The sequence below is a fragment of the Vombatus ursinus genome, unplaced genomic scaffold (assembly GCF_900497805.2).
Source record: "Vombatus ursinus unplaced genomic scaffold, bare-nosed wombat genome assembly UNPS02014807.1, whole genome shotgun sequence".
Lineage (NCBI taxonomy): Eukaryota > Metazoa > Chordata > Mammalia > Diprotodontia > Vombatidae > Vombatus > Vombatus ursinus.
In genome coordinates, this window is record NW_020954585.1 from 21997446 (window position 1) to 22024356 (window position 26911).

At 38.8% G+C, this 26911-nt stretch overlaps 1 protein-coding gene across 1 annotated transcript; it reads right to left on the reverse strand.

The window, feature by feature from the left end:
- Positions 1 to 866: 866 nt before the first annotated feature.
- CHMP5 (charged multivesicular body protein 5) lies at positions 867 to 21746 on the reverse strand. Its single transcript, XM_027875064.1, has 8 exons — positions 21599 to 21746; positions 16746 to 16850; positions 13006 to 13052; positions 10286 to 10379; positions 10136 to 10207; positions 6724 to 6832; positions 3747 to 3859; positions 867 to 2178 (listed from the first exon to the last, which is right to left on the reverse strand). Exons 1-8 carry the CDS (start codon positions 21665 to 21667, stop codon positions 2128 to 2130), a joined length of 660 nt encoding a protein of 219 aa, XP_027730865.1. The 5' UTR covers positions 21668 to 21746; the 3' UTR covers positions 867 to 2127.
- Positions 21747 to 26911: the final 5165 nt, after the last annotated feature.

Below are 26911 nucleotides of genomic sequence, written 5' to 3' on the forward strand. Positions count from 1 at the left end.
TCAGGCAATTGGGGTTAAGTGACTTGCCCAGGGTCACACAGCTAGTAAGTGTCAAGTGTTTGGTCTGAGGCCACATTTGAACTCAGGTCCTCCTGACTTCAGGGCTGGTACTCTATCCACTGTGCCACCTAGCTGCCCCAGTTTCATTCTTCTTTATACACCTTCAATCACCCAGGACAGTGAACTGCACATAGTAAGTAGATACTTAATATCTATCTTGAATTTAATTCTATGGCTTCTCTGGGTTATGGAAAGCAGAGGTGCCAAACTTGCTGCTAGATTCAATTCAGATTAAAATGTAATTAGGAAATGTATAACAAAACAAATAAAAATACAACACAATATAGATAATGCTAATTTGTGGTTTTCTAAGTCAATTAAGAGTCAACTAATTTCTATTTTAGTTTGACTCGGCTTATGTGTAGGGTAGTCTGAAAGTCATTACTGGTTCAAGGCTTTCAGAACACAATGCCTACCTTCAAAAAGTGAAAAATAGGGATTCCACTTCCAGAAGCCAAGATGGCGGAGTAAGAAGTAAGTCACTCTTACCATCCCTTATTAACCTCTGAAAGCCCAGAAAATATCACCCCAGGAAAAAGTGAAAAATAGAATAAGCAACCAGGATACATGTGTTACAGTTATAAATGTTGTGCTGGAGTTACTTTCCCAAAATATAGGCCTAGAAGGCTAACATGTTGCTTTTTGTTGCAAAGGAGTTCTGTTACTCAGCATCAGGGATGGGCCGACAGAGATGAGATTAAAGCAATGCAGCAATATAATACAGACCATAAGGTAAGGTCCCTGTAGTAAAAACCATAACCAGTACCTCAGTGATAAAACATTACATGCAATTCTCACCAGCAATATTTATTCAACAAATATTTATTGAGCACGTATGTGGTAAAAACATTATGTTTGTATAGTACTTTACAAAGAGTGTCCATATGTTATTGAACACATATGTGAAGTGGCACAGTATAGTGGAAAGAACACTAGATTTGTGGTTAGAGGACTCAGGTTTGAACCCAGCTCTCCTACTTACTATCTGTGAGACCTTGGGCAACTCACTTCACTGTTCTAGGCCTCAATTTTCTCATCCGTAAAATAATGGAGTTAGACTAGAAAATCTCTTAAGATTCCTTCCAGTTCTAAAACCTACAATCCCATATTAATTCATTTAATCTTTGAAACAACTGTAAGACAGGCAAGTGAGCTATGATTACCACTATGTTATAGACAAGATGACTAAGGCCCAGATAAACTGACTAATCCAAAGTCATCCAGCTGGTCAGTTGGCAAACACAGACCTAGAGTCCAAGTCTTCTGCCACTCAATCTAATGCATTTTCTACCATACCGTCACTGTCCACAACACAATGTCATTGGCAAATTTTGGTTTTTAGTGGAGCCTTTAGGTTGAAGGAAATGTTATTATATCCTTTTGAAAAATATTTATTGAGTATAAATACATTTAAGTGTTAGGATGTAATTTCATTAATGATTACAACTCAACTATAATACTGAGGAAACCTTAGAATTAAAACTTTATCCAGGTTTAAGACAAAAAGCATAGGAAGAAAGCCAATGTAAATACTGAAAATAGTGATGACTCACTGACATGAAGACACAACAAAACCTACATCTCAATTAAAGACATTTTAAATTAGTGCCTGATTTCACAATGGTATATATATTTGAACTATTTTTAGAATTACAAGAATGGTCCAAAATAGTTTAATAATCTTGATAAGGAAGTAGGTCTTATAAATACATCACTTTTTTATCAAGCTATCAGGAAATTAAAGAATTTAAAGAAATCACATATCCTTGGTTTCAATAATTTCAGAAATAAAATATAAATAAATGAAAACAGAAGTCCTATACAACCACCAATATTTTACAAGTTTTTCTTTTGTAAGATGGAAGGAATTTTAAAATCTTATCTAAAGAAAGTTCCTATTAAATGAATCAGTTCTCTAAATGAAAAAAATTAGTGTACTAAACTTTTTTTTCAGGAAAAGGAACAAGGATATGCAAATTGATTATGGTGACATTGGAAAGGCAAAATATTTCCCAGTTTTTCATAATGTGTGTTTATTATACATAACATAGTGTTAAAGACATAGCTCTATGTAGCTGGAATCTGTGGCAGTCCAAATTCATCCACCAGTACACCATCCTGCAGGGTGAAAAAGATTTCTTAATATCACACATATAAAAAATTTATAACCAATCATTAGCAAAAAACTTATTCCCAAAGTCCATCACACAAAACAAACAATCCCCAATTATGAGTAAACAGAGAAACAAAAGAGAAAGCTTTTGAAGAAATGAGAAGAGAAATGGAAAAATGAAGGAACCAAGAAATTCACAGGAGGAAAAGAGAAGAAGACAGAGAAGGCTAGAACAGAGAACAGGGAAAAGAGGAAAAAGAAGGAAGCAGGAAAACAAAAGAGAAATATAGTTGAAAAAAGAGGGTATAATAGTTTAAAAGACAGAAAAAACTGGGGAGAGATAAAGTCTTTTTCTTCTAATGTAATTTTCTTATTTAAATTTGTCTATATGTATGTGTATGTGCACATGTATATTTTATGTATGTATATATACACACACACACATATACCACTTCACTTCCTCGTGAAGCATATTCCTTTCTTGGTCTCTTGAATCACTCTGACTTAACTCATCTAAATTGAAGCTACCTTCAGTAACACACTATAGTAGACAATGACATATTGTAATACTTCTATTAATGATGAGTATAGATTCTAGTAACTCAACTTGTACACAATGTTGGAAGAGGGGAAAGGTCAGGAGGAAGAGGGACATGTTATACTTGTGTGCCAGAACACAGAAAGCTTTAGGTCCTGGAAAAAGCCAGGGTACACCTTCCTCTCCCTCATTAAGAGTCACGCTTTTAGGAGTCAGAGTTGGGCTGGTCCTCCCTGTTTATCCTATATAAAAAGGAGGAAGGAGCTGTTTTCAAAGACCGATAACTATTCCTATGCCTCTTGACTCTCTCTCGGGGAAAAAAAAACAATTAACTCATAGTATATTAGGTCCCTTTTAGCCCCTCTAGCCTCTCTTTAATTCTCACCACCTGACTGATATCTTGAAATCCTTCAATAAAGAACAAAATCTTTTAATATATAGTAAGAAATTAAAGGCTTCACACACAAATAGCATATTAATGGGGAATTCATATATACTTAAGTGCAATCTCTTCACTATTCAGTAAGTGTAAATGGCTGATACAAAATGAGAGGCAGCATAATGAATAGTGGAAGGACCTGTGTTCAAATCTAGTTCTCCTACTTATTGCCTGTATGTAGTCTATGTTCCTATATAAAGGATTTGCAGTTATCAAAGACAACTCAATATTGGGGAAATAATTAGCAAAGTAAATCATGTTTAAAACAAATTATATCAATAGTTGGAGAAAATATAAAAATAGATGTCAAAATTGACATCTATTTTATGTTAACTTATAAATCTCATATAATGATCATGATAACATGGACTGCAACATTTACTGACTAGCAGTACTTTTATATTTATATGCATCATCTGCTGGACTACATTTATATTTCACTGCAGAAAAACTGGATTAAATTAAAACTGAGCTTAGAGGAATAAAGACCATTAACACTTCTTCTCACCTAGATACTTCATAAGTGCCTTTTAAATTCTCATGGCTGGGTGTCAAGAATAAAACCTTATTTTCCTATCAAAAAACAACCTTCCTACCTTGTTTTTAGCATCACTGGGAACACCTTCAGGAATTGCTGGTGCAGATGCTGCTTCATCTAAGTAAGAGCTGTCTTCATCAGCTAAGAGCTCATCACCAAGTGCATCCAATTCTGAAAGAAAACCAGTGAACTCTGTATTAACTAGTAAATTTTCTAGGAAAAATATATTTGAGAAATTAGACAACCAAAATGCCAAGAAAGTTAATGGCATTTTGGTAAGTGTGAAATGGCATAAGAAATTCCTTTGGTTCATATATATTAATTCATTTGTTGAACTTGTCTTAGTAGGAAAAATTTAAAAAAGAAAAAAAAGCAGCATGGGAGAGGCCAGCAGCATGTTGCTGTGGAAAAGAGGACTTGGTAGAGTCAGAGGACATGGGTTCAAGTCTAGCTTCTGCAACTCACTATCTGTGATCTTGGACAATTCACTTGCCCACTATGGTCTTAGCTTTCTCCTCTTATGAAATGAGGTTAGCTTAGACCAGAAGTTCTCAGAGTGTGGTCTGGGGACTCCTACAGGTCCCAGAGACCCTTTCAAAGGGTCTGTAAGGTCAAAACTATTTTCATAGTAACACTAAAATGTCTTAATTTCTAATACAGTAAATATCAATGGACATAACCCACATAAACAACAGCTCTTGGAGGGAAAAGAAGTTCCTCAATAATTTCTAAGAATGTAAAGGGAGTCCTGAGACCAAAAAGTTTGAGAACCACTGTCTTAGTCAAACTGAGGTCCCTTGCAGCTCTAAGTCTATGAAATTATAATCAATGTTGGATCATAAGAACAGTTTTACAGCTGGCTGGACCTCAGAGTTTATCTACCCCATCATTTTACAGATGAAGAAACTGAGGCCATGAAGATTAAATGGCCTGCCCACAGTCACAATGTTACATACATTATGGCTAAGCCCCATCCTGATGCAGTTATAACACAATTGACAATTAGACACATAAATCCTTTCTGTTCCCTGAGGAAAGAAAATCTGAAAACCAGATAAAACCATCCATATTGGATGGTGTTCACTTTTCTGACGGTGATACAAAGGATTATCGAAGGAGTGGTACAGTCTTGAGCAAAAGTGTCAGACACGTGGTCTGCACCAGATTAAAATGTAATTGGGAAATATTTAACAAAATAAAAATACAACAAAACATAGACAACTTTATATTTTAAAATTGTTAATTTGCAGCCCATGAGGATTATTATGTATGGTCTAATGGCCTCCATTTCTATTTGAGTTTGACATGACTGGTCTTAAGGATACCCTCATCTGCCAATCTAATGAAGGGAAAAGCTGTTGGGAGGAATGAGACATATCTGTATAAAATCAGTTCCTTGTAAAGATCTAATTTAAGTTTTTATATTTTGTATTTTGGCCGAAGGAAACATTTTATGTTTATAACTTGTTTCCTATGGAACCAAGTAATAATCACTATAGTATTATTTCAATTAACATCATTGTTAATTAAATGACTTTAGATGGTATCTTTACACTTGTGGTTACCTTTTCATGTGTATATTTCTTATTTTCTCTACTAGTTGGTAATCTCTTACAGTAAGTGCCTTGTGGATCTGAAATCAGGACCTTAGTTTAAAAGTTAGCTCTGCTACTTATTGTACTGTGTGAATTACTTGGGATAAGCAATAATTTTGATATAGTTTCATTTTATGATGGTAAAGATCATGCATGTGTGCTTTTACTGCCACTAGGCTGGATCATAATATCTGTCCCAAAAGGAAACTGGATTAAGCTGGTATCCCCACCCTAGTTTTAATTAGCTCTCAATCAGACAAGTGCTGGATTTTGTACCACACACGTGTTTCATTATTCTCTTTTGTTGTATTTTAAGAATGGATACCACGCTAAAGAAACATGCAAAAGTTGTAGTGCTTAAAGAGCAACTTTTAGCCCATACTGCAGCAGCTTTAAACAGCTTTCAATGTAAGTCAAGTATTTTCAAGGATCAAACCCATAATGAAAACAGGACAATAGATGCACAAAGGAAAGTGGTTAGAAACAAAAAACAATGTCCAAACCTGACAAAATACTGCTGCAAATAGTCTTATTAATCCTTAGAAAACCAGTAAGGACTTTCTGAGGGGCCTGGAACTTAAAGGGGTGATAACCGATTTCTCTACAGCAAGGCTTCTTAACCTGAAGTTCATTATCTTTTTTAAAAAATTATTTCAACTAAAAATTATTTTGACATTTCAATATAATTGGTTTTCTTATTTTATGAATTTAAAAACACTATTCTGAGGAGTTCATAGGCTTCACCAAGCTGCCGAAGGGCCCAGTGCACAAAAAAGATTAAAAACTGGAGTTCTAAAGTATGTCATAAGCTTCTTGAAGTTGGTAGAACAGTTAAATGAACAGTTTGAAAAAAAAAACCACTTTTATGAAGAAAAAACATTTGTTGTGGACAAAACAATACAAAAGAGAATAGGTTAAGAGAAAGAATGAAGTGTGGAGTAGAATGGTAAAGGAATCCAAAGAAAAAGGAAAAACATTCGATAAAATAATGGAGTTTGAGGGGGCTAGAATGTCAAATGTCTTACTCCCCTGTCCAATATAGGGATCCCTCTGACTGAGGCTGGTCATCTTGGCCATTTTCCATAGTATTTCTTTTTTTTCTTTCTGCTTTATTGATTCTAAAGAAAAGGGAATTAAAGAAACAAAGAGACAGGAAAAAGAAAGTCTTTCCTTCCAGAAAAGACAAGAAAGGACTAATAATGGAAAATGTATGAACACCACCTTGAGGGTTCTCAGCGACACCTGCCTCCTTAATTCTTCCTTGTGAGTTTCAGTTAATGAGAGCTGCTAAATGGAAAAGATAACTAAAATTCCTGACACTTCTGTTTCATATTCTCTTTCCCTTAAATTATCTCATAATTTTGCCTTTTCTTATGGAAAACTGGCAGCCCCAAGCATTGAATGGAAAGGACCATAAACAATTGGATCTCTGTTACTCACCTGCCTCTAAGTCATCTTCATCAATTTCTGGGGTTCCATAACTTCGGCTCAGCGCCTCTTGGATTTCATTTGCATCTTCCATCATATCTTCTAATTGGTCTTGTATATCCTAAATGAATTTTTAAAAAAGCACTGAGTCACATATTACTTTTTTTTTTCTGTACCCTCCTCCTTCAATTTTGAGGAAATGATCAAGTTTTTCTTCTGCCAGTGGGTTCTTTGGTTGTTAGCAGCAGGAGGAGCTAGCTACTCTAAAACATTGTTTGGAGAAGTTAAATGGTCAAAGAAGAGGAAATTTAATAGGAAAATTAGGAGAGAGGCAAAGCCCAGAAAAACTCTTGGTAGAAAATAAAAGGAAGAGAACACTACAAGATGGGTTAAACAGTTCAGGAAATGTCATAAACAACAGCAACAGAGAGCTTTATTCACATAATTCCTGCCTGTTTTGAGTAACAAAGAACTACTTAAAATGGGAGAAACTGTGTGGGTAAATATGCTAATTTTTTCTTTTAAACTTAAGAGTCTCTCTCAAGCTTTACATAAGAGGAGACTTAGATAAACATATAAATTAAGTAAACATCTCTACTGGCAAACCTTGATTATCTAAGTAAATGGATAAAAGCAGGGGCTGAATAATCACCAAAAAAGCAACCCATGGCCACTGGAGGCATTAGGAAATTAGTCCTGTTACACAGGCAAAGGAGAAGTGTGAAGCTCTCCTGGATGGCACTGATAAAAGACAGAAAGTGAGGCTCCTATTAGGTCAGACTTATTAATCTTTTCTGTGCTATGGACCCCATTTCCAAATAATGTTTTAAAGGCATAAAATAAAATACCTAAGATTACAAAGGAAACCTAAAGTTATCAAAATAATAAAAAGAACAAATTCGCAGATCCCTTGAAAGTTATCACAGTCCCCAGGTTAAGAATAACTATATTTTGAATGTATAAGTAAAGCCTCTATCAGATTGCACACTGTCCTGGGGAGGGGAAGGAAAAGAAGGAGGAGAAAATTTAAAACTCAAAATCATATGGAAGTGAATGCTGAAAACTAAAAATAAATAAATCAATTATATATATAATATGTATATATATACATATATACATATATATATGTAAAGGTACAGTGATGAGGGATGAGAGGAAATAAATCGTCCCTAATTTGGTAGTCTGCACGTCTATATCAGAGCTGATGGCATTCTAATATTCAAGGCCAGAAATGAACAAAACTGAAATTCCCTTTAAGACTATACAATACAGCCTTCCTATATCTGGCCTTGAACTTAGATGTATGCAAAGAATACCACACATGTAAGAACTGCTGCATTCAGGTCTATTCTTAACCTGCCCAAGAGACCAAGAATTGCTGAAGGTTTTTAGTAGTAAAGATAAGCCATGCCTAAAAGAGTGGCACACAACCTTCAGGCTATTTCAGAGTACCCACAGACCCTTTGCTCATTTCTTGTTTTAATTTATCCAGTTCTTATGATATATTCCCACAACCACTGGTGCTTGTTAACACTAAAGTATGAAACTGATGCCATTTTATCCCTTTGGAGATGTGATACAAAGCATTTCAAAACTTCTAGTCCAAAATGTGTGTGATGGTTTTAAATTTAAAAAAAAAAAAAAGGTAGAAAATAATATACACCAAGTTAAAAGAGAGAAAATGCTAGAGCCACACTTCTGCATTTCTAAGTACCAATCTCAAGAGGTAAGATAGTATAAATCCACTAAAAAAATTAGCTAACACCAAAGTAAAAGAGATAGAAAGAGAAAGAAATAAAAGAAGCAGTTAATAACAAAGAGAAACAAAGTAGGCAAAGATAAGAACAAGAGAAGGATTGTATAAAGAAAGTAATACAAAGAAAGCTAGAGAGATCTTTCAAACACTTGGGAAAGGTACTAACAACTACAACAGGCTCTATCGTGAAAGAACCTACAGGAAGATATGGAAAATAGCGCCCCCCCCAACCACAATGAATTGGCAAAGACCTAAATGAACATAAAAAAGGGGGGGGGAAATAAGTAAGCCAAGACAGAAAAACAAATACACTAAAGAAATGTGAACTAAAAGTTAGAGGTTTGAGAAGAAATGAGTTATACACGTATAGAAAAAAGAAAAGGAAACAGAAGACCAAAAGAAATTTAAGAAAAATGAAGAAGTTTAGGAAAAGTAACAAAAATTAACAATGGGATTCAAAACAATACACACAAAAGTAGAACAAAGAGAGTAGGATTCAAACAGAGAGAAAGAATGACAGAGAGAAGATAGAAAAACCAGGTGAAACACAATTAACATGTCCATAGAAATATTTAGATAGAGGCAAACAAAAAGATGAGCAGAAGATAGCAGGGAAGCAGAAAGAAGATACAGGAAAAAGGGAGCAAGGCAGGCAGATACAAGGGGCAGACAAATCTGTAAGCTGGTGGGAGGAAAACAGACAACAGACATTTGTGATCTAGCAGGCAGAAGAGAGGCAGAAAGAGCACAGAACAGGTGAAGAGGGCACAGCACACAAAGCATGGGATGATAGATAAATACACCAGAGAGACCAAAGGCTTCACTTTCTTTAAAACACACAGTTACATCTAACACACTTAGATGGAAAATATAACATTCTACTTTATTTTTATCTACTCAATTTTACCGTTTTAAGTATTTGTATAGCAAAGGCTATTTCTTCAACAAACCCTTCCCTTGTTTTAACCTGTGTTGCAGAAACTATGTTTATGCATAAGATACAAAACTATATAAAGAGGTGTTGTGGAGATGGTAGAGGGTTTTGGGGGTAACAGTTGAAGAGATATTTTTGAAAAAAGTAAGTCTTTCTGTAAGACTTAGAAAAAATAAAAAGTGAATTCTCTTTTTCCTTTACTGAAAGATACAGCAAGGCTGTCCATCTGTAGATACAGCACCAGAGTCTAGGGTGAGATTACTCTTTCTGCCTTTAAAAATCTTCCTGTTAAAGATAAATAAAGAATAAAAACACTGACAAATTTCTACAGTCCCAGAAAGGAAGTCTCAACCCCTTCCAGTTAAGGAGCATACTGTTCTTTTTTTTTTTTTTTTTGTTGAGGCAATTGGGGTTAAGTGACTTGCCCAGGATCACACAGCTAGTAAGTGTCAAGTGTCTGGTCTGAGACCAGATTTGAACTCAAGTCCTCCTGACTCTAGGGCTGGTGCTCTATTCACTGCACCACCTAGCTGCCCCACACTGTTCTTTTACAGATGGCTGCTTCCTTAGACAATGAGTTGAAAACTAAATTAAATGAAAAATGCTGGGAGCAACTTGAGTTAATATAATCCCCCCATCCCTTCTGAAAGAAAATCCCACTTCAGTGATTTATTAAAAATATAAAGATCTAACACCAGTTTGAGCTATTTTGACAGAAAACAGCACAATCTCACCTCAATTTGGTCAATTTTGACTTGCTTGTATGCTTTCTTCATTTCTTTTACACCTAATTTCATAGCATCCACCTAGAAAGGTAAAAAATTTTAAGTATGTGATGGTTCTGATAGATCTTAAAATTTACAAAATATGATTTTATTTATTACCGTTGTTTTGGTGTCTTTCAATGACTGGATAGTATAATTTGCTTGTTCCATATTAAAAGACTGTTGTGAAAGATTGTCTCGTTGTTGTTCATACCTATTCACATTCAACAGAGAATGTTAAACATAAGTCAATATTGTGGAACTCAGGAAAAAAATATCACGAGAGCTGCTAAAAGGAGGTGTCATCAAAGCTGGAAAGAGAAGTCACCAGGTTGTCTGGTTATTCACCAAGATTCAGCACAGCCTGCTTTGCCTAATTCCCATAACTGCCAGAGGATCCTGTCTGTCAGACACATCAGATGATCACAATTCATCAAATCCATAGTCTGCACAACCGCAACCTGCATCACAGAGGTCAATCTTTCTTCTCTCTGCTCTGCTCCGGATCGTAAGGAAACTTTGCTTCTGTTTCGGGAACTGTTGTTGCCTGAGGAAAGTGATGCCCTTCAAAGACCGCTGCTGGCCCACCTGTCTTACTTAAGTCCTCACACCACCTCTCCCATACCCAAGGGGAGTGACTGCTTTTAGGATTTTTCTTATTCTCTACTCCTTTCATTCATGGAGCACCTGCCCTCCCTAGAAAGTATTTGAAACCCACGTCCAACTGCTAAATTCCCTACCTATATCCATCAATCCTCACTCTATTAATAGCAATGATAACAGCTAACATTTATATAGTGCTCACTATATGTCAGGCCCTTTACAATTATTATCTCATTTGATTCTTACAACCACCTTGGGAGGTATATGTTATTATAATCCCCATTTTACAGATGAGGAAACTGAGGCAAAGAGAGGTTAAGTGATTAAGGGTCACATAGCTAGTAGGTATGTGATGTTGGATTTAAGAACTCAGGTCTTCTTGTGCTCCATTCACTTTGGCACCTCACTGCCCCTCTGGGAATCTTCTACAATTTATGCCCCTTCCCACCCTCACCAGAATCCCTGCAGCAGTTGAGGCATGGGGGTGAGGGGAAGAAGAAAAAGAGTTCCTATTGTGGTATAATATAAGGGGGAAATTTCTTTTGGGGGGTAGGGAGAGGAAGGGCCTAAAGGGATAACAAATAATAATAATAATAACAATGATAGACATTTATACAGTTTACACAGTGCTTTCAAATTACATAATACTTAAAATACAAAAAAATTATCCCATTTGAGCCTCACATACTGTGAGGTAGTTCATTATTACCAGTTATTATTATCCCCAATTAAAAGATGAGGGTACTGAGTCTCAAAGGGGTTAAGTGAATTGCTTGCCCATGACCACATAACTAGCGGCAGAGAGGTGATCTGAACTAAATCTTCTATTCTCTATGCCAGCAATTCTCAAACTTTTTGGTCTCAGGATCCCATTACACTTTTAAAAAATTATTGAGGACCTCAATGAGCTTTTGTGTATAGAAGTTATATCTATCAATATCTACTGCATTAGAAATTAAAATGTCTTTATTATTATGGTCTCATGTTACTACGAAAAGTCTTGTCCTCACAAAATCCCCGAAAGGAACTCCAGAGAGTCCTACAGGTGTTCAGACTACATTCTGACAACTGCTGTTCTATGCTATGCTGCCATAAGTTCATGCTCTTTCCAACTGAAACTTAGACTACATTTTTCTCACAGAAATAGACAGATTTCACAGCGAAGTTCAACCACGCCACAGATTAAATAGGTACATATGGGTTATCCTGGAACCCAGTGATATCTCTTTTTGGCACTGTTTCTATTAGAAATGTGTCCAGAATTTCAATCAACCAACTTACATATGAATTTTTGGAATGCAACCGGCATAGAAGTTTAAACAAAACACTGAACTTCAACTTCAAACTATTAAACACTTAAATTCAATCATCTAAACAAATTTCTTGTATTTTTATTTTTACTGCTTATGCTAAAGGTAGACAAGGACAGCATGGGAAAAGGAGGTACATTATAATCCCCAATCTTTATTTTAATTATTTCTATCAATTCCACCCTGGAAACTTTTACATAAAATTGGCTAACAAGGAGCAATACCACTTTTGCATTTTACTTCTCTTTTCCATTCTTTGATACTAATACAAAAAAGCAGGTGAATGCACAAAAGATGTCTGATAACATGAAGAGAATTTTTTTTTTAGGCAATGGGGTTAAGTGACTTGCCCAAGGTCACACAGCTAGTAAGTGTCAAGTGTCTGAGGCCAGATTTGAACTCAGGTCCTCCTGACTCCAGGACCAGTGCTCTATCCACTGCGCCACCTAGCTGCCCCAAGAATTTTTTTTACAAACTGCATTATCTATTCAAACTAGATAATTAAAAGTTAACTATATACTAAAATGCTGACGTCATTGAAAATAAGGAAGGAATGGGAATTTCGTATCTATAATATGCAGTTGGGATGGTGAAAACCTCACAAAGATTTGTACAATGTAGCCAATGGCACACACTACGGAGATACTAAATTTTCTGTACTTTACAGTACTTGCAGGGAAAAAAAAAACAGGTCATAGAAACAAAGTTTAGAGTTAGAAGTGACCTCAGAAGATCATTTAGTCCAAACCCTTCATTTTACGAGGAAAACGAGTAAGGTAATAAAGTGACTCACCTCACATAATTGTATATGTAAATACTCAGTAAACTGAGAACGCTCATAAATGTTAGCTAAAACGTAAAAAAAAGAAAAGTATTTTTCTTTATATGAAACAAGTTTGATTTGGGGAAATTATGGCAATAACTTACATTCGCTTCTGCTTTAATACTCTCAAGGCTTTCTGTTTTACCATATTCTGAAAGCAAAAAGAAAATTACACTTGAATTTAAAGAAGCTGAAAACTGACCCAACTGAATTTTACAAAAGCTAGCAGAACTGTGGTGACACTAGCTCTTCCTCCACAGTAAATCTGGGGATGCACCAAGACTATGTCCTAATAGCCTCCACCATCCTCTCTTCACTCTTAATTCTTGGGGAGTTAGGCTATTCATGGCTTCAGCTATCATTCTTCAAGCAGCATAGGCTGAAAGCTATGAATCCAGCCCAGATCTATCACTGGTGTTCATCTCTATTTATCCATGACCCAAAACCAAATTCATCTTTGGGTTTATTCCCTATATATGTATATTCCCTATACATGTACTTATTGTCTCCCAAATAATATAAGCTCATTGTAAACAGAGATTATTTCGTTCTTTGCATCCCCAGTGTATACAATGTAGTACCTGGATCTTCCCAATCAAAATTCCAAGTTGCCCCCATTAAACCATACCCTCCCTACACACTGTTCTAACAATTCATTAGATTGTTGTTAACCTCCTGAAATCACTAGTTCATGGAAGTGAAAATTCACCTACCCTACAAGGTCTTAAGAAAGGTAATAAGCTAGTAGAGGGCAAGCCCAAGGCTCTCACTACTGGGGCAGAGTCCCAGTTCTCATCTTTACTCCAGTCAAACCTCTGGGTCAGAGATCATCGTTCCCACCCTCTGCCTTTTGAGTCCTGCCCTACCCTGTCCTGTCTGTCCCTTCTCTCATCAGCACCACCCCTTTCTTTTGGGCTTTTCCCTGGTCAATCAATCAGTAAGTATTTGTTAAGAGCCTACCTATTATGTACCAAGTACAGTGCCAGACACTGGGGATATAAGGACAAAGAAGGAAACAACTCCTACTGGAAAGGTGCTTACACTTTAATGGAGGAGACAACATATAAATTATACGTACATATCTTTATATATAAAGTATTTATGAAGACAACATATGAAGCACATATAAGTATATATGTGAGTATATATAAAAATAAATTAACAAATTTATTAATATATTTATAAAAATATAGCTAATAAACACAAATACATATACAAAGTAGTTTTTTGGTTTTTTTTTAAAAGAAAGGTACTTTGGGAAGCAGCATTCTAGTGACTGAGGGAGCAAGGAAAGACTTCTTGCAGAAGATGGTGCTTGAGCTATGTTCTAAAGGAAGAAAGGGTCTGTGAGGCAGTGTAAGGAGGGGATCCTGGGCCTGTGTGATGAAAGATACTGGGAACTGACTTGCTACATATGAGAAACACTGTTTTTTGGCTGGGTCAAAGGGTGTAGGATTTGGAATAGTGTCCAATGAGGCTGGAAAGATAGGTTTGGGGTCTGATAGAAGCTGAATCAGAGATTGTATTTTATCCCAGAGGTAACAGGAAGTCAAAGGATTTAACTGAATAAGAGAGTCACATGGTCAGAGCTGTATTTAAGGAAAATCACTTTGAGAGCTTGGGGAAGACAGACTGGAGACTTGAGGAAGGAAACCCATTGGGAGGATGCAGAGGACTTGAACTAAGGTGAACTATGTAGCTGTACAACTGGAGAAAACTGGTCAGATTTGAGAAATGCTGTAAAGGTAGAAATGGCAAGATGTGACAACTAATGAGATATTTATTTCTCCTCATTTCTTACCTAGCTTTACTCCTTTAAGACTTCTCTGACTGACTTCTACATCATGCCCCAGGAGGCTCATTACTGGGATAACCTTTTCATTCTGCAAGACCTCACCAGCCTTGGTACTCTACCTTATCATTACCCTCTGCCTCTCTGACTGGAAGGTGGGGCCAGGAACTTCAAACCTCCATTTAAGGAGAAAGGTCAGCTCAGACATTTCATTTCTCACTTGGTTGTACTATTCTGGGACTTTACCATGTCCCAAGCTGGCTACCTTTCAGCTTCCTTTTGTGTGTTGTCTTTCCCAATTAAATGGTTAAAGTTCCTTGAGGGCAGGGACTATCTTTCTTTTTTAGTATTTGTATCCCCAGTGCTTAGCATAGTGCCTGACATATAGTAGGTGCTTAATAAATGTTTATTGACTATTGATATGCAGGATGAGGAAGAGTAAGCTGTCAAGGATAACATGGAGGTTATAAAGGTGGGATACCAGAAGGATGGTGGTGTCTTCAACAAAAAAAGAGAAGTTTGGTAGAGGAGAGGGTTTAGGAGCGAAGGTAAAGAATTCCGTTTTGGATATTTTGAGTTTAAGATGTCAGTCAATAAATTGCCTACTATGTGCCAGACCAGACATTGTGTTGAGCGCTGGGGATACAAAAAGAGACAAAAGATAGTCCCTGCCCTCAAGGAGTTCACAGTCTGATGGGGGAAGACAACAAGCAAACAAATATATACAAATAAATCATATTCAGGATACATAGGAAATAATTAAGAGAGGGAAAAGCACTAGAATTAAAAAAGGGTTGGAAAAGGCTTCCTGTAGAAAATGGGATTTTAGTTGGAACTTAAAGTTAGTCAATGAAGCCAGCAGGTGGAGATTGATTGTAGGGAAGATGGCCAGGGAGAGAACTGAGGGGTCAAGGGATTGGAGATCACAATGTGGATGAAAAGTAAGGTTTATTAGGAAGAGGTGAAAGAGCCAGTAGACTGTGGTCAGATAAGGGGATTTCAGAATTCCAGAAAATGGAGGTGATACATTTGTGGGTGATAGCAATATCAAGGATATGACTATCTTTGTGTATGGCTAGGGTGGGGGGGAAGGAATAGCTCATGGGAAGTGAGCAGGTTGAGGAACTGAGTGGTTAGGGTCTTTGAGGGAGAGTCAATGTGTATGTTGAAGTCTCCGAGTATGACAGAGGGAGTTGGGGAGAAGAGAAAAAGAAAAGGAGTGACCTGGAAGTCTGCAGACAATAACTACCAGAATTTTGATTGGGTTGTAGATATAAATAGCATATCTCCTCCTCCCCCTCCTCAAAAGAAGAGAGGTTACTGAGCAATGGTGGTAAGGAGAGAAAGTGGCAGTGATAAGAACCTGAAAGTAAAGAGTATTCTCACTCCTCTGCCTTGACAAGTGAGCCAAGAGGTGAAGGTGCAGTCAGTACTGGAAAGGGTGACCACGGGAGTCTGTGTCATCAGGAGGGTGCCAGGTTTCAATAATAGCTAGAAGATAGAAGGAGTGGGGGAAAAAAAAGGTTTAGGATGTTGCCTATGGAACAGGCATTCCAGAGAGCAAAGTGGAAGGGGTATGTGGTGTCTGGGTTGGAACTTTGAGATGGGAAGGCTGAAAGGGAGAGCTACAGAGAGATGATAGTTAAATCCATGGGAGCTAATGAGGTGACCTTGAGTGTGGAGAGGAAGAAGAGAGCCTAGGAAAGAAGCTTGAGGAACATCTCCTTTGTACTGCTCACTTATCTCTGAACTTTACTCCACATTATATTTATTTGTATTTGGCTAATTTCTGCACTATTAGGTTGCAAGCTCCTTCACAGAAAATACCATATCTTATTCATCTTTGAATTCCTCTAAAATTGCTTGCACATAATAGGCATTTAATAAATGTTTGTTGAATTTATCTCATTTGCATCCTCCTTACAGTGTTTCTACTGTAATTCTCAATAGCACCTATTATGATGTTCTGCTCCCCCTCCCAAGATATTTAAGTCACTTAAGCATTTAAAAATTTCTATAATACAGTAACTTCCGAAGCCCGTTCCATCTTACCTTTGCAGGTCCTTCTCTCATCTTTTTTATCTGATCTTTATACTTTACCAGCTCTGAATCAAGTCTAGAAATTTTCTTGTCAATTGATTCTGCCCGGCTATCAACCTTTAGAAGGAAAAGAAAGAATAGTTATTTCAATTTAATACATAACTATGTAATGCAGGCACACATGGGCAGGAGAGAAGATGGAAGAATGAAAAGAGAGGAAAAGAAAGAGAAAACATACACATTTTGAAGGGAGTGGTAGATAATAATACCACCTTACACTGGTATAGTCCCTGGGCTTTCACATACATTATCTCATTTAATCCTCACAATTCTGAGATAGGCAAGACCAGTCTTATTATTCCTATTTTGTAAGGTAAGTGGCTTGTCTGAGGCCACAGTGACTAGTAAGTAGCAGAGCTGCTACTAATACCCAGGCTTTTTGCTTCCCAGTCCAATGCCCTGGCCCCTATATCTATGGAACCACAGATAATCTGTTTAAATTATGAAGTTGCTACTTTACTGCCCTGATGCTATACCCCTACCCTAGAATCAGGACATTCAAGGACTGCAAAAAGGTCATCCAGTTTAATTAATTTTTATGGAGAAGTCATACAAATGAAGTGTTCTCAATAAATAGTTCAAAGATTCATGACTTTATCTGACATGGCTCTTTCATCCACTGACATAGAGTGAAACAGAGAATCTCAGTATTAGAAGGGACATCAGAGGTCACCTCCTACAACGCACACCTGGAAAAGAATCCCTCCAGTAACATCCCCAATGATGATCCTCTTGTCTTTGCTGGAAGATGACCATCGAGAGGAACCATCCAGGGCAGCCCATTCTGCTTTTGGATAGCATTAAGAGTGAGGAAAATTTCCCTGCTATCTAGAGTAGATCTGTCTCTCTGTCCCATGGCTGGGCTTCCGAGTCTAGCCCGGGGGCAAGCACAACAAACTGAACACCCTCCCCCCTCCCTGAGAGCCCTTTAAATGCCTGTAGACAGTTATCACACTCCTCTGGGGCTTCTCTTCCTCAGGCCGCCTTTCCGTGGAAGGATCTCATGGCTCTTTACATCCTGCTCAGCCTACTCCAGGCACCCTCCAGGTTATCAATGCCTCTCCTGAAATGAGGCATTCGTAATGTTCCTAAGGATGTGGTCCAACCAGAACAGAATACACTGGGGCTATTACTTCCCTGATCTCCATAGGAGGCCTCTCAGTGAAGCCTAAGGTCCCTTATCGTTCTACTCATGTTTAGCCTGCAGTTCAGTTCAGTTCAGGAAAACCTTTTAAAGCTTAGTAGTTGGTTTTCCTGAACTGCAGTGCTCAAAAATCTCATCACCCCATGGCTGCCACGAACTTAGGTTCATGCTGGCGTAACAGACATTCACTTTGGTATTGGGCCCATAGCTAAAGCCTTTCCAACTTGGTAGGAAGTGACCAAACATAACATTTGGCTGGTCATTTTCAAGAACCCAAGGTTACCTCCACACTATAAAAAGGCATCAGAGAGTAGGGCTTTAGTGGAGGTTCCCAATGAACACCTTGTGGTACAATTTGCACATCTCAGAATGATAAATAGTAACGTACTATATCGTAAAAAATGATAAACAAGAGTCAAAAAACCTGAGTTCCAGGGCTGACCACGTTACCGCTGGTTGGGTAACTTTAGTTCAATCACTTCAACTTTCTAAGACTCAATTTCCTAATTTGTGGGAAGCAAGTAAGAAGAATAAAAATCGCTTCCCTGTATACTTTACAGGTTTATTGTTAAGGTAGTGAGATATAGTAGAAAGAGTGACCCTTGGAGTCAAGGGTCCTGCGTTCAATTTTTTTTTTGTTACTTTGTTACTCAAAACTTCAGATTTAGACTAGATGACCTCCAAGATCCCTTACAGTGCTAAATCTATGAACCTGTGATAAACAGAAATGTGTGCAATACTATATATAACTATGAGGAATTATTATCAACGATGAAAGTGAAGATATGTTTTCTCCTGAGTACAATGTTAACTAACTCTTCCCATTTCAACAACAATCATTTATGAAGGGCTTTATAAATACTCAGTTACCCTAGTGGAGGAAATATGTAAAGATCTGGACAAAAGTCTTACAGGATGATAAGATATGGATAGGTTGAGATCTGCTGAAGGCAATATTCACCCAAATTGATAGGATCACAAATCTATAAAAGTATATATAGAATACTATAAAAGATCAGTAGTGTCAAACTCAAATAGAAACCTAATGGGCTGCATATTGACTTAGAAAAGCACATATTAATATTATGTATGTTTTACTGTATTTTTTATTTTGTTTAAATATTTCCTAATTATATTTTAATTAGGAGTGTTAGCTGCATGTGTATTTGATATCTCTTTATTAGGCCCCAAGATACAATAATGAAAATAAACATATGGGGCAGCTAGGTGGCACAGTGGATACAGCACTGGCCCTGGAGTCAGGAGGACCTGAATTCAAACCTGGTCTCAGACCAGACACTTGACACTTACTAGCTGTGTGACCCTGGGCAAATCACTTGAACCCAATTGCCTTGGGGGGGAAAAATAGACACAGTTCTTACCCTGAAAGAGCTTACAACATAGTAGCTGCAGAGATACAGTATGAGCATGGGTGAAGGACTAGCCTTGGGGTCAAGATGATCGGTGTCTAAGTCTGACCTGATATTTATTGTGACTCTGGGCAAGTCACTTGATTGTTTAGTACACCTGGCAACTTTCTAAAGCTGTAAATGGTAGAACAGTTGCCGATCAGCATTGGTTGGGAGAGTTCCATACACTGAAAAAATCAGTGGGTTAAACAAAAGCAACAAAACAAATTGTCATCATGTTTCCCAGCAGGATCTGAAGTCAGAGCACCTGGATTTAAATCCTGGCATTACTACTCAGTATAAGCCACATCCACTCTCTGGGCATCATTTTCCTCCTTTATCAAAAGGGATGACATCTAGATTCTATCCAGATGAATTAAATGCAAAGGTTCTGACCCGTTTTTGGTGTGTCATGGCACACACAAGTATATATATATATATATATTTTTTTTTTAAGGCAACTGGGGTTAAGTGACTTGCCCAAGGTCACACAGCTAGTTAAGTGTCAAGTGTCTGAGGCCATATTTGAACTCTGGTCCTCTTGACTCCAAGGCCAGAGCTTTATCCACTGCACCATCTAGCTGCCCATACACAAAAGTATATTTTTGACAAGTTTAGTGAAGCCCATGGATTCTTTCTTACAATAATTTAAGAATCATAATTGAAGGAAATGCTAAATTTCAGTTAGAATAAGTGAAAATAAAGGTGTTTTTCCCCCCATCCACCTTCAGTAATTCCGTGAAATCTAAGATGTGAAATAGCACCAGCCTTTGTATTCAATCTCATCACCTCCTTCTGCCTCTCTGATTGGAGGATGGGGCTGTATACTCCAAACTTCCATTTGAAGTGATAGCTCAGCTCAGACATCTTTTCATTTCTCACCTGGCTGCTATACCTTAGGATTTCTCAGATTTCTCCACTATGCCCCATATTGGGTCCATGATTATACTGTAATATCCTTGAGAACAGGGACTGTTTTTCTTTTTTTCTGTATTTGTATCCCCAGCGTTTAGCACAGTGCCTAGCACATAGCAGGCGTTTAATAAATGTTTATTAACTAACAAATGTTTATTGAAGGGGGATCCAAGGACCCTAGGTTAAGAATTCTTGCTCTACACTTGCTCTAAACTAGATCTGACAGCTAGAAAGCCAGTTCCCAACTTAGAGTCGGCAAGACCAGTTCAAATAAGGCCTTAGACACTTTCTTTGCCATGTAACCCTTGGGGCAAGTCACTTAACCTCCCATCTGTCTCAGGTTTCCTCCATATCATCTATGTTTTATTTTATTTATGTTGTTATCTTATTTATAACATCTATTTTATTGTATTTTATTTTGTTAAATATTTCCTAATTACATTTTAATTGTGTTATGGGCCACATTCATGCTTGCCACCTCTGATTTAGACCCTGATATCCAATTATGAAAACAGACACAGTTCTTGCCCTCACAAAGCTTACAACATAGAAGCAGCATGGAATCACGATGACCACAGGCAGCGGGCTGGCCTTGATGTCAAGAAAACCTGGGTCTACTACCACCAGATAATTTATTGTTACCCTTGGGGCAAGTCACTCAACCTCTTGTCTACCTCAGTTGTCCTCAACTGCAACAAGAGGATAATAACACCTACCTCCCAGGGTCCTGGTGAGGACCAAATGAGAAAACATGCGTGAATCATCTGGCAAGCCTTTAAGCTCCACACACCTAGACGTGTATTCCTGTCAGCTGTCACTGTCACCAGATTCTACACGGATGGCTCTAGATTCTGGACGGAATGAAGCCGGGTCCCTGATCCCTCAGGGGCTGGGGGACATCTTGGAGCCCTCCCCCTCGACCCTCTCCCGTAAGAAAGGGAAGAAGTGGCCCTGGAGGAGGGGGTGTGGGATGGCATCTCCACCAACTCCCCAGGTTCTTTTCTTTCTCTCCATCCCCCGCCCCTCCCCCTCTCTGGTCCCCACCATCAAGCCCGTGCCCGGGGGTAAAACCCCCCCGCCCCTTCCCTCCTCTCTGTCGCGCCCCCGCCCTCTCTGCTTGGGCAGATTCGCTTCCGGGGTCCCCGGATGGGGCTGGCGAAAGAGGGGCAACCCTGCCCCTCTCGCCTCTCCCCCTCCCCGCTGCCCGACCCCTCGGGTTCTCGGGCACATTCGCCCCCGGCATCCCAGGGGAAGGGGGCCGGGCCGGGGTCCCCGGCAGGTGGGAAAAAGCAGCGGGGGTTCGGAGTCCCACTCGGTCAGGGACGGCGCCAGCTCACCGTGCCGATGCAGTCGGTCAGGCTGGGTGGCGGCGCCTTGGGCTTCGCTTTGCCGAAGAATCGGTTCATTTTTTCAGCTACGGAGAGTCTCAGCTGGGGAAACGGAGAATTCCTAGCAAAACCGGAAGCGAAACCACCACACTTCCTCTGCCCCCCGCACCCCGGCCTCGCTGTCCCCGCCCCCTTTGGGCTTCCGCCCCGCCAGGGTGCCTGCCGCGCGTGCTCAGTCTGGGCGCCCGAGCCGATCCGGGCGCCGCAGGATTCTCTGGTCCGGGTTTTCGAGGCTTCCCGGGGTCTGGGAGTCTCTAGCCCTGGAGACGCGAACACAACCGGGATGCGAAGGGAATAGTTTCCTTGGGAGAGAGATAGAGTTATCAGCGTGGTCCTGGGCTCGGAGAATTGAGCTGAAAGGCCCCCCTAGACATCATGTAGTCCAGGGGTACTTGTTGACCTTTGTGTGTCATATACACCTTTAGTAGTCTGATGAAGCCTGGGGAACCCGAGAGAATGGTGTTTTTAGATGTATAAAATAAAATATCCAGGATTACGAAGTAAAGCAATTATATTACCCAGATATTAAAAAAAAAAAATTCTAGACTCTAGGTTAAAATTCCTGCTCTACAACTGTGAAAGATTTAGCTACTCTGATAAATATAAGATAATTCCAAAGACTTCATAGTGAAAAATGCTGTCCACCTTCAGAGAGGGAGAGCTGATGTGTTTTTCACTTTATTTTTGCAACATGGCTAATATAGAAATATATTTTTCATGACTTCACATGTATAATTGGGATCATATTGCTTGCCTTCTCAATGGATGGGGGAGGGAGAGGGAGAGAATTTGGAACTCAAAATTTTTTTAAATGGAGGTTAAAAATAATTTTTAAAAAATTCCTAATCTAGTTCCATCCTATCATTTCATGGACAGCTGTAAAAATGTTCCTATTAGAACATGGTATGTTAAAAGCAGGAAGGAACTTTAGATGTTTGCCATCCTGTCCACTCCCTACATTTTTCATATGAGAACATTGATGCCCAGAGAGAGGAAAGGCCTTGTCCTTTTGCACACACTTCCTCTTGAAATAAATATGTTGTAGTTATTTACTTATGTACCTATTATTCCTCACTCTTCCTTACAAGCTCCTTGAGAGCAGGAAATGTAATTTTTAAAAAATTATATGCTTATTACCTATCACAGTGCCTAACCCATAGTAGGTGAATAATAAATATGTGTTGAATTAAATAGGGAAACTGAAAACCAGAGAAGGGAGATGACTTGCCCAAGGTCACACAGGTAATAGGGTGAAGAACCAGGGATCTGATGTCCTCTAACTTAAAATACTATTTCTATACTTTCCCTCTTTTTAAGAAACCCCATTTCCAATGATGCTTATGGGTAAAAAGTAACATGTTTTTTATATTTCAATAAATGTACAATTGATACTTCTACATGAGACCACAGATTTACATAGCACTATACATAGACAAGATTTGAGTTGTATTTGACCTCACAATTATGTTCAATTCTGTCTTCAGATTCATTGTCCCTTTTAAAATTTCTCTAAAGAATCATTTGTGTGTGTTACATCATCTAAGAAACCAAATGTGAAGTGAACATGAATCAAATATCCTTCTCCTACTCTGGTAATGATTTCATTTTTGCAGTTGATGTAAATGTTACCGACCTTTGGCCATGCCCACAGGGAGTAGAGAGGCTTCAGACTTTTGGGAAATCCACCAAGTCCAAGAGGCCGGCCCTCTTCTCCTCCCCTGCCCTCTGTTGAACAGGTAGATTTGTCCACTCTTTTAGTTCCTTGTGGGCACAGCCAAAGGTCAGTTTTATTAATATGCATCAATGTGAATAAAATTGAAATCTACTTGATCATGGATCTAGAGATGAACCCTAAAGGTCAATTAGCAGAGAGGTTAAGTGCCTAGACCAAGGTCAAACCTATAGGGAGCTTTTAAATTCGGGCCAATTAGACTCCAAATTCAGACCCCTGCTTTGGTTTTGAACACTATTCTCTTTCTGCAAGTCATAGGTGTTAACAAACATTTTTAAAAACAAATAACTCAGTCTACAATGACAAATTTCTTCATTGTTGAGTCACTTTTCAGTCATGTCCAACTCATGTTGAGCCCACTTGGGGTTTTCTTGGTAAAGATGTTGGAGTGGTTTGCCATTTCCTTCTCCAACTCATTTTACAGACTGGGAAACTGAAGCAAACGGGGTTAAGTAACTTGCCCAGGGTCACACAACTAGTGAGTGTTTGAGGTCACATTTGAACTCGGGTCTTCATGACTCCAGACCACTCTATCCCTGTGCCACTTAGCTTTCCCAGATTTCTTTACAGTGACTTAAAAATTAAATAAGCATTTTTCAAAAGTCTCACTTTTTTCTTTGGCCCAAAAAAGAAACACTTCTCTGAAGCTCAGGTGTGGAACTGAACTCTTGAAAGATGTTAGTTTGTCTTATTTGGAGAAACTCCTTGTGTTATTTGATCACTCATAAGCAACTATAATGCACAAAAAGATTTTTATTCATTCCTTCCTACACTTATTGAGCGCCTAATACTTGCAAGGTTTTGTATTAGGTGCTGAAAGATGCTAAGATGAAAGTCTTATCCTTGTCTTTAGAGTACTTAGAGTCTGCAAGGTTTAATTGAGGTTAAATAAAGTACTTGGAGGTAAAGTTAAGTGGTTATACAATATCTTCAAAGAAACTCTTCAAATGCTGTAGAAAAATAGAAGTTTTTCTGAAGATTTTGAATAATCTTCTGCACAAAAATGATCTCATCAGTCAGGTTATATTCATCCATTCATCTGTTCATTCATCCATTCAACAAGTGATCATCAAAAATTTATTAATCTCCTATGCCTAGATTCTCTGTTAAGTGCTGTGGATAAAAAGAAAGAAAAACCAGTCCCTGTTCTCATGAACCTGGCAATCTGATTGGGGGAGATGAGAAAACAACTTTATAGCAACAAATTTCCTGGAGGCAATCTCAGAGAGAAAGAATTAGCATGAAAGGGGATGGAGAAAGACTTCTTTGCAAAAGGTGGGATTTTAGCTGAGACCAGGAAAACCAGTAGGTGGAGATGAGGAGGGAGAACGTTCCAGGCATGAAGGACAGACACTGAAAACGACCAGGGCCCAGAGATAGACTGTCTTATGTGAGGAATAGAAAGGAAACCAGTTACTCCCGTATGTGAAGGGGAATAAGATGTAGCATTCATTGCCCCCCTGCTATCTTCACTAAAGTTAAATCTCTGTTGTAAAGCTTAGTAGAAGAAATAATTACACAAGTTCAATAAGCATTTATTAAGTGTCTGGCCTACTATGTGTACAATACTTTATGTATATGACACTATATCGGTCTTCAAGGAGATTACAGACAGCTATAATATAAGGAAAGAAACAAACCTTTATTAAGAGCCTACCATGTGCCAGGTGCTTTAAAAAGCACCATTATCGTTTTATCCCCATTTTATAGTTGAAGAAACTGAGATGAACAGAGATTAAGTGACTTGCCCAGGGTCACACAGCTAGTAAGGGTTTAAGGCCACATTTGAACAGAAGTCTTGATGAGTGCAGGCCCATTGCTCCAACTCCTGCACCACCTACTGATGGGGTGCTTGGACCCCAATTTCTCCCTAACCTCAGAAAAACTATCCCTAGCAGTTTTTCCCCAGCTCAAGGACACTGTGCCTAGCAACTACTCATGAGCTGGCCTCAGCAAAACACTTATCTCTCTCCCAGTTGGCACAAAACTGGGTGAGAGAGTGCTGAGCTGCCCCTATCCCTAAGATAATGTCTCTGGAAGCCTCCCAATTCCTTAGTGAGCTCCTGTCTTTGTGAGAAAACTTTTCGGGCTGGCCCAGGGACCCCCCCCCCCCCCCCCCCCCCCCCCCCGCCCCGGATTCCCAAGATCCTCTGACATCTCCCTCCCTGTCTGGTATATTCCCTACACTTTCCCATCCATAGCTCCCAAGACACCTAGATCTTGAGATTACCTAATCAGTATCCCTGGCATTCCTTTCCCATGCCCTTTTCCATATAAACCCTAGCTCCTTCCTCAGTCTCTTGCAGGTTTCCTTAAGAATCCATACCTGCTGAAAAACATAACAATTAAATCTTTGCCACCTTGACTCAAAGAATTCTTGAGTCCGTGAATTCATTCCAGAAGACCCTGTGCTGTACTCTGCTCTTTGAGGAGTCTCAACCTCTCAGACCACAATGCTACCTGCCTCGAAGTCAATCAATATTTATTAAGTGCTTGCTATGTGCCAGGACCTGTGCTAAGCTCTAAGGATTAAAAAAAAAAAGGGCAAAAGACAGTCTCTGCCCTCCAGGAGCTTACAGTCTATTGAGGGAGATAATAAGCAAACAAAAAATATACCAAGCAAGCTACATACAGGATAAATAGGAAAGAATTTTTTTTAAATTTTCATTATTATTTCTAATTAATTTATTTTGATTTATCAACAATCACTTCCATATGCTTTTGAGTTCAGAATTTTTCTCCCTCTCCCTCCCCACCACTTTCCCTAAGACAGCACACAATCTGATATAGGCTATACATATACATTCCTATTAAACATATTCAATAGGAGGAACCACCAGAAAGAGGAAACAAAACTCAACAGATGAAAAAAAACAGCAAATAGTATGCTTCGATCTTCATTCAAACTCCATAGTTCTTTCTTTGGATGTGGATAGCATTTTCCATCATGAGGCCTTTGGAGATGTCTTAGATCCTTATATTGCTGGAAAGGGTTAAGTTTATCAATATTAGTCATTGCACCACCTGGCTGTTATTGTGTACAACATTCTCCTGGTTCTGCTCACTTCACTCAGCACCAGACCATACAAGTCTTTCCAGGTTTTTCTGAAGTCAGCCTGTTCATCATTTCTTATAGTACAATAGTATTCCATTACATTGATATACCACAACTTGTTCAGCCAGTCCCCTAAATAGGAAATAATTAACAGAGGTAAGGCACTAGAAAACGTCAAGGACACTTTGAAGAGAACTGCAAAGTCTTCTGAAAGTTTAATCAGAGAAGGTTCTAAGTTGAACGAGGACTCTAAGAATGGCTAGGATTTTGACCAGAAGAGATGGAAAAGGGAAGGGGCGGGATAAGGACGGGGTATTCCAGGTTTAGGGAACAGGAGCAAAGAAGGGCTGGGAAATCAGAGATTAGGGAGGGCTGTGACTCCTCCCTCCCTGCAAGCCTCCCCTTGTCCCATTCAGTCCAGACTGCCTCTGGTTGCTGCTAAGCTGCGGAGAGGCGGACTTTGGCCTCTCGCCTG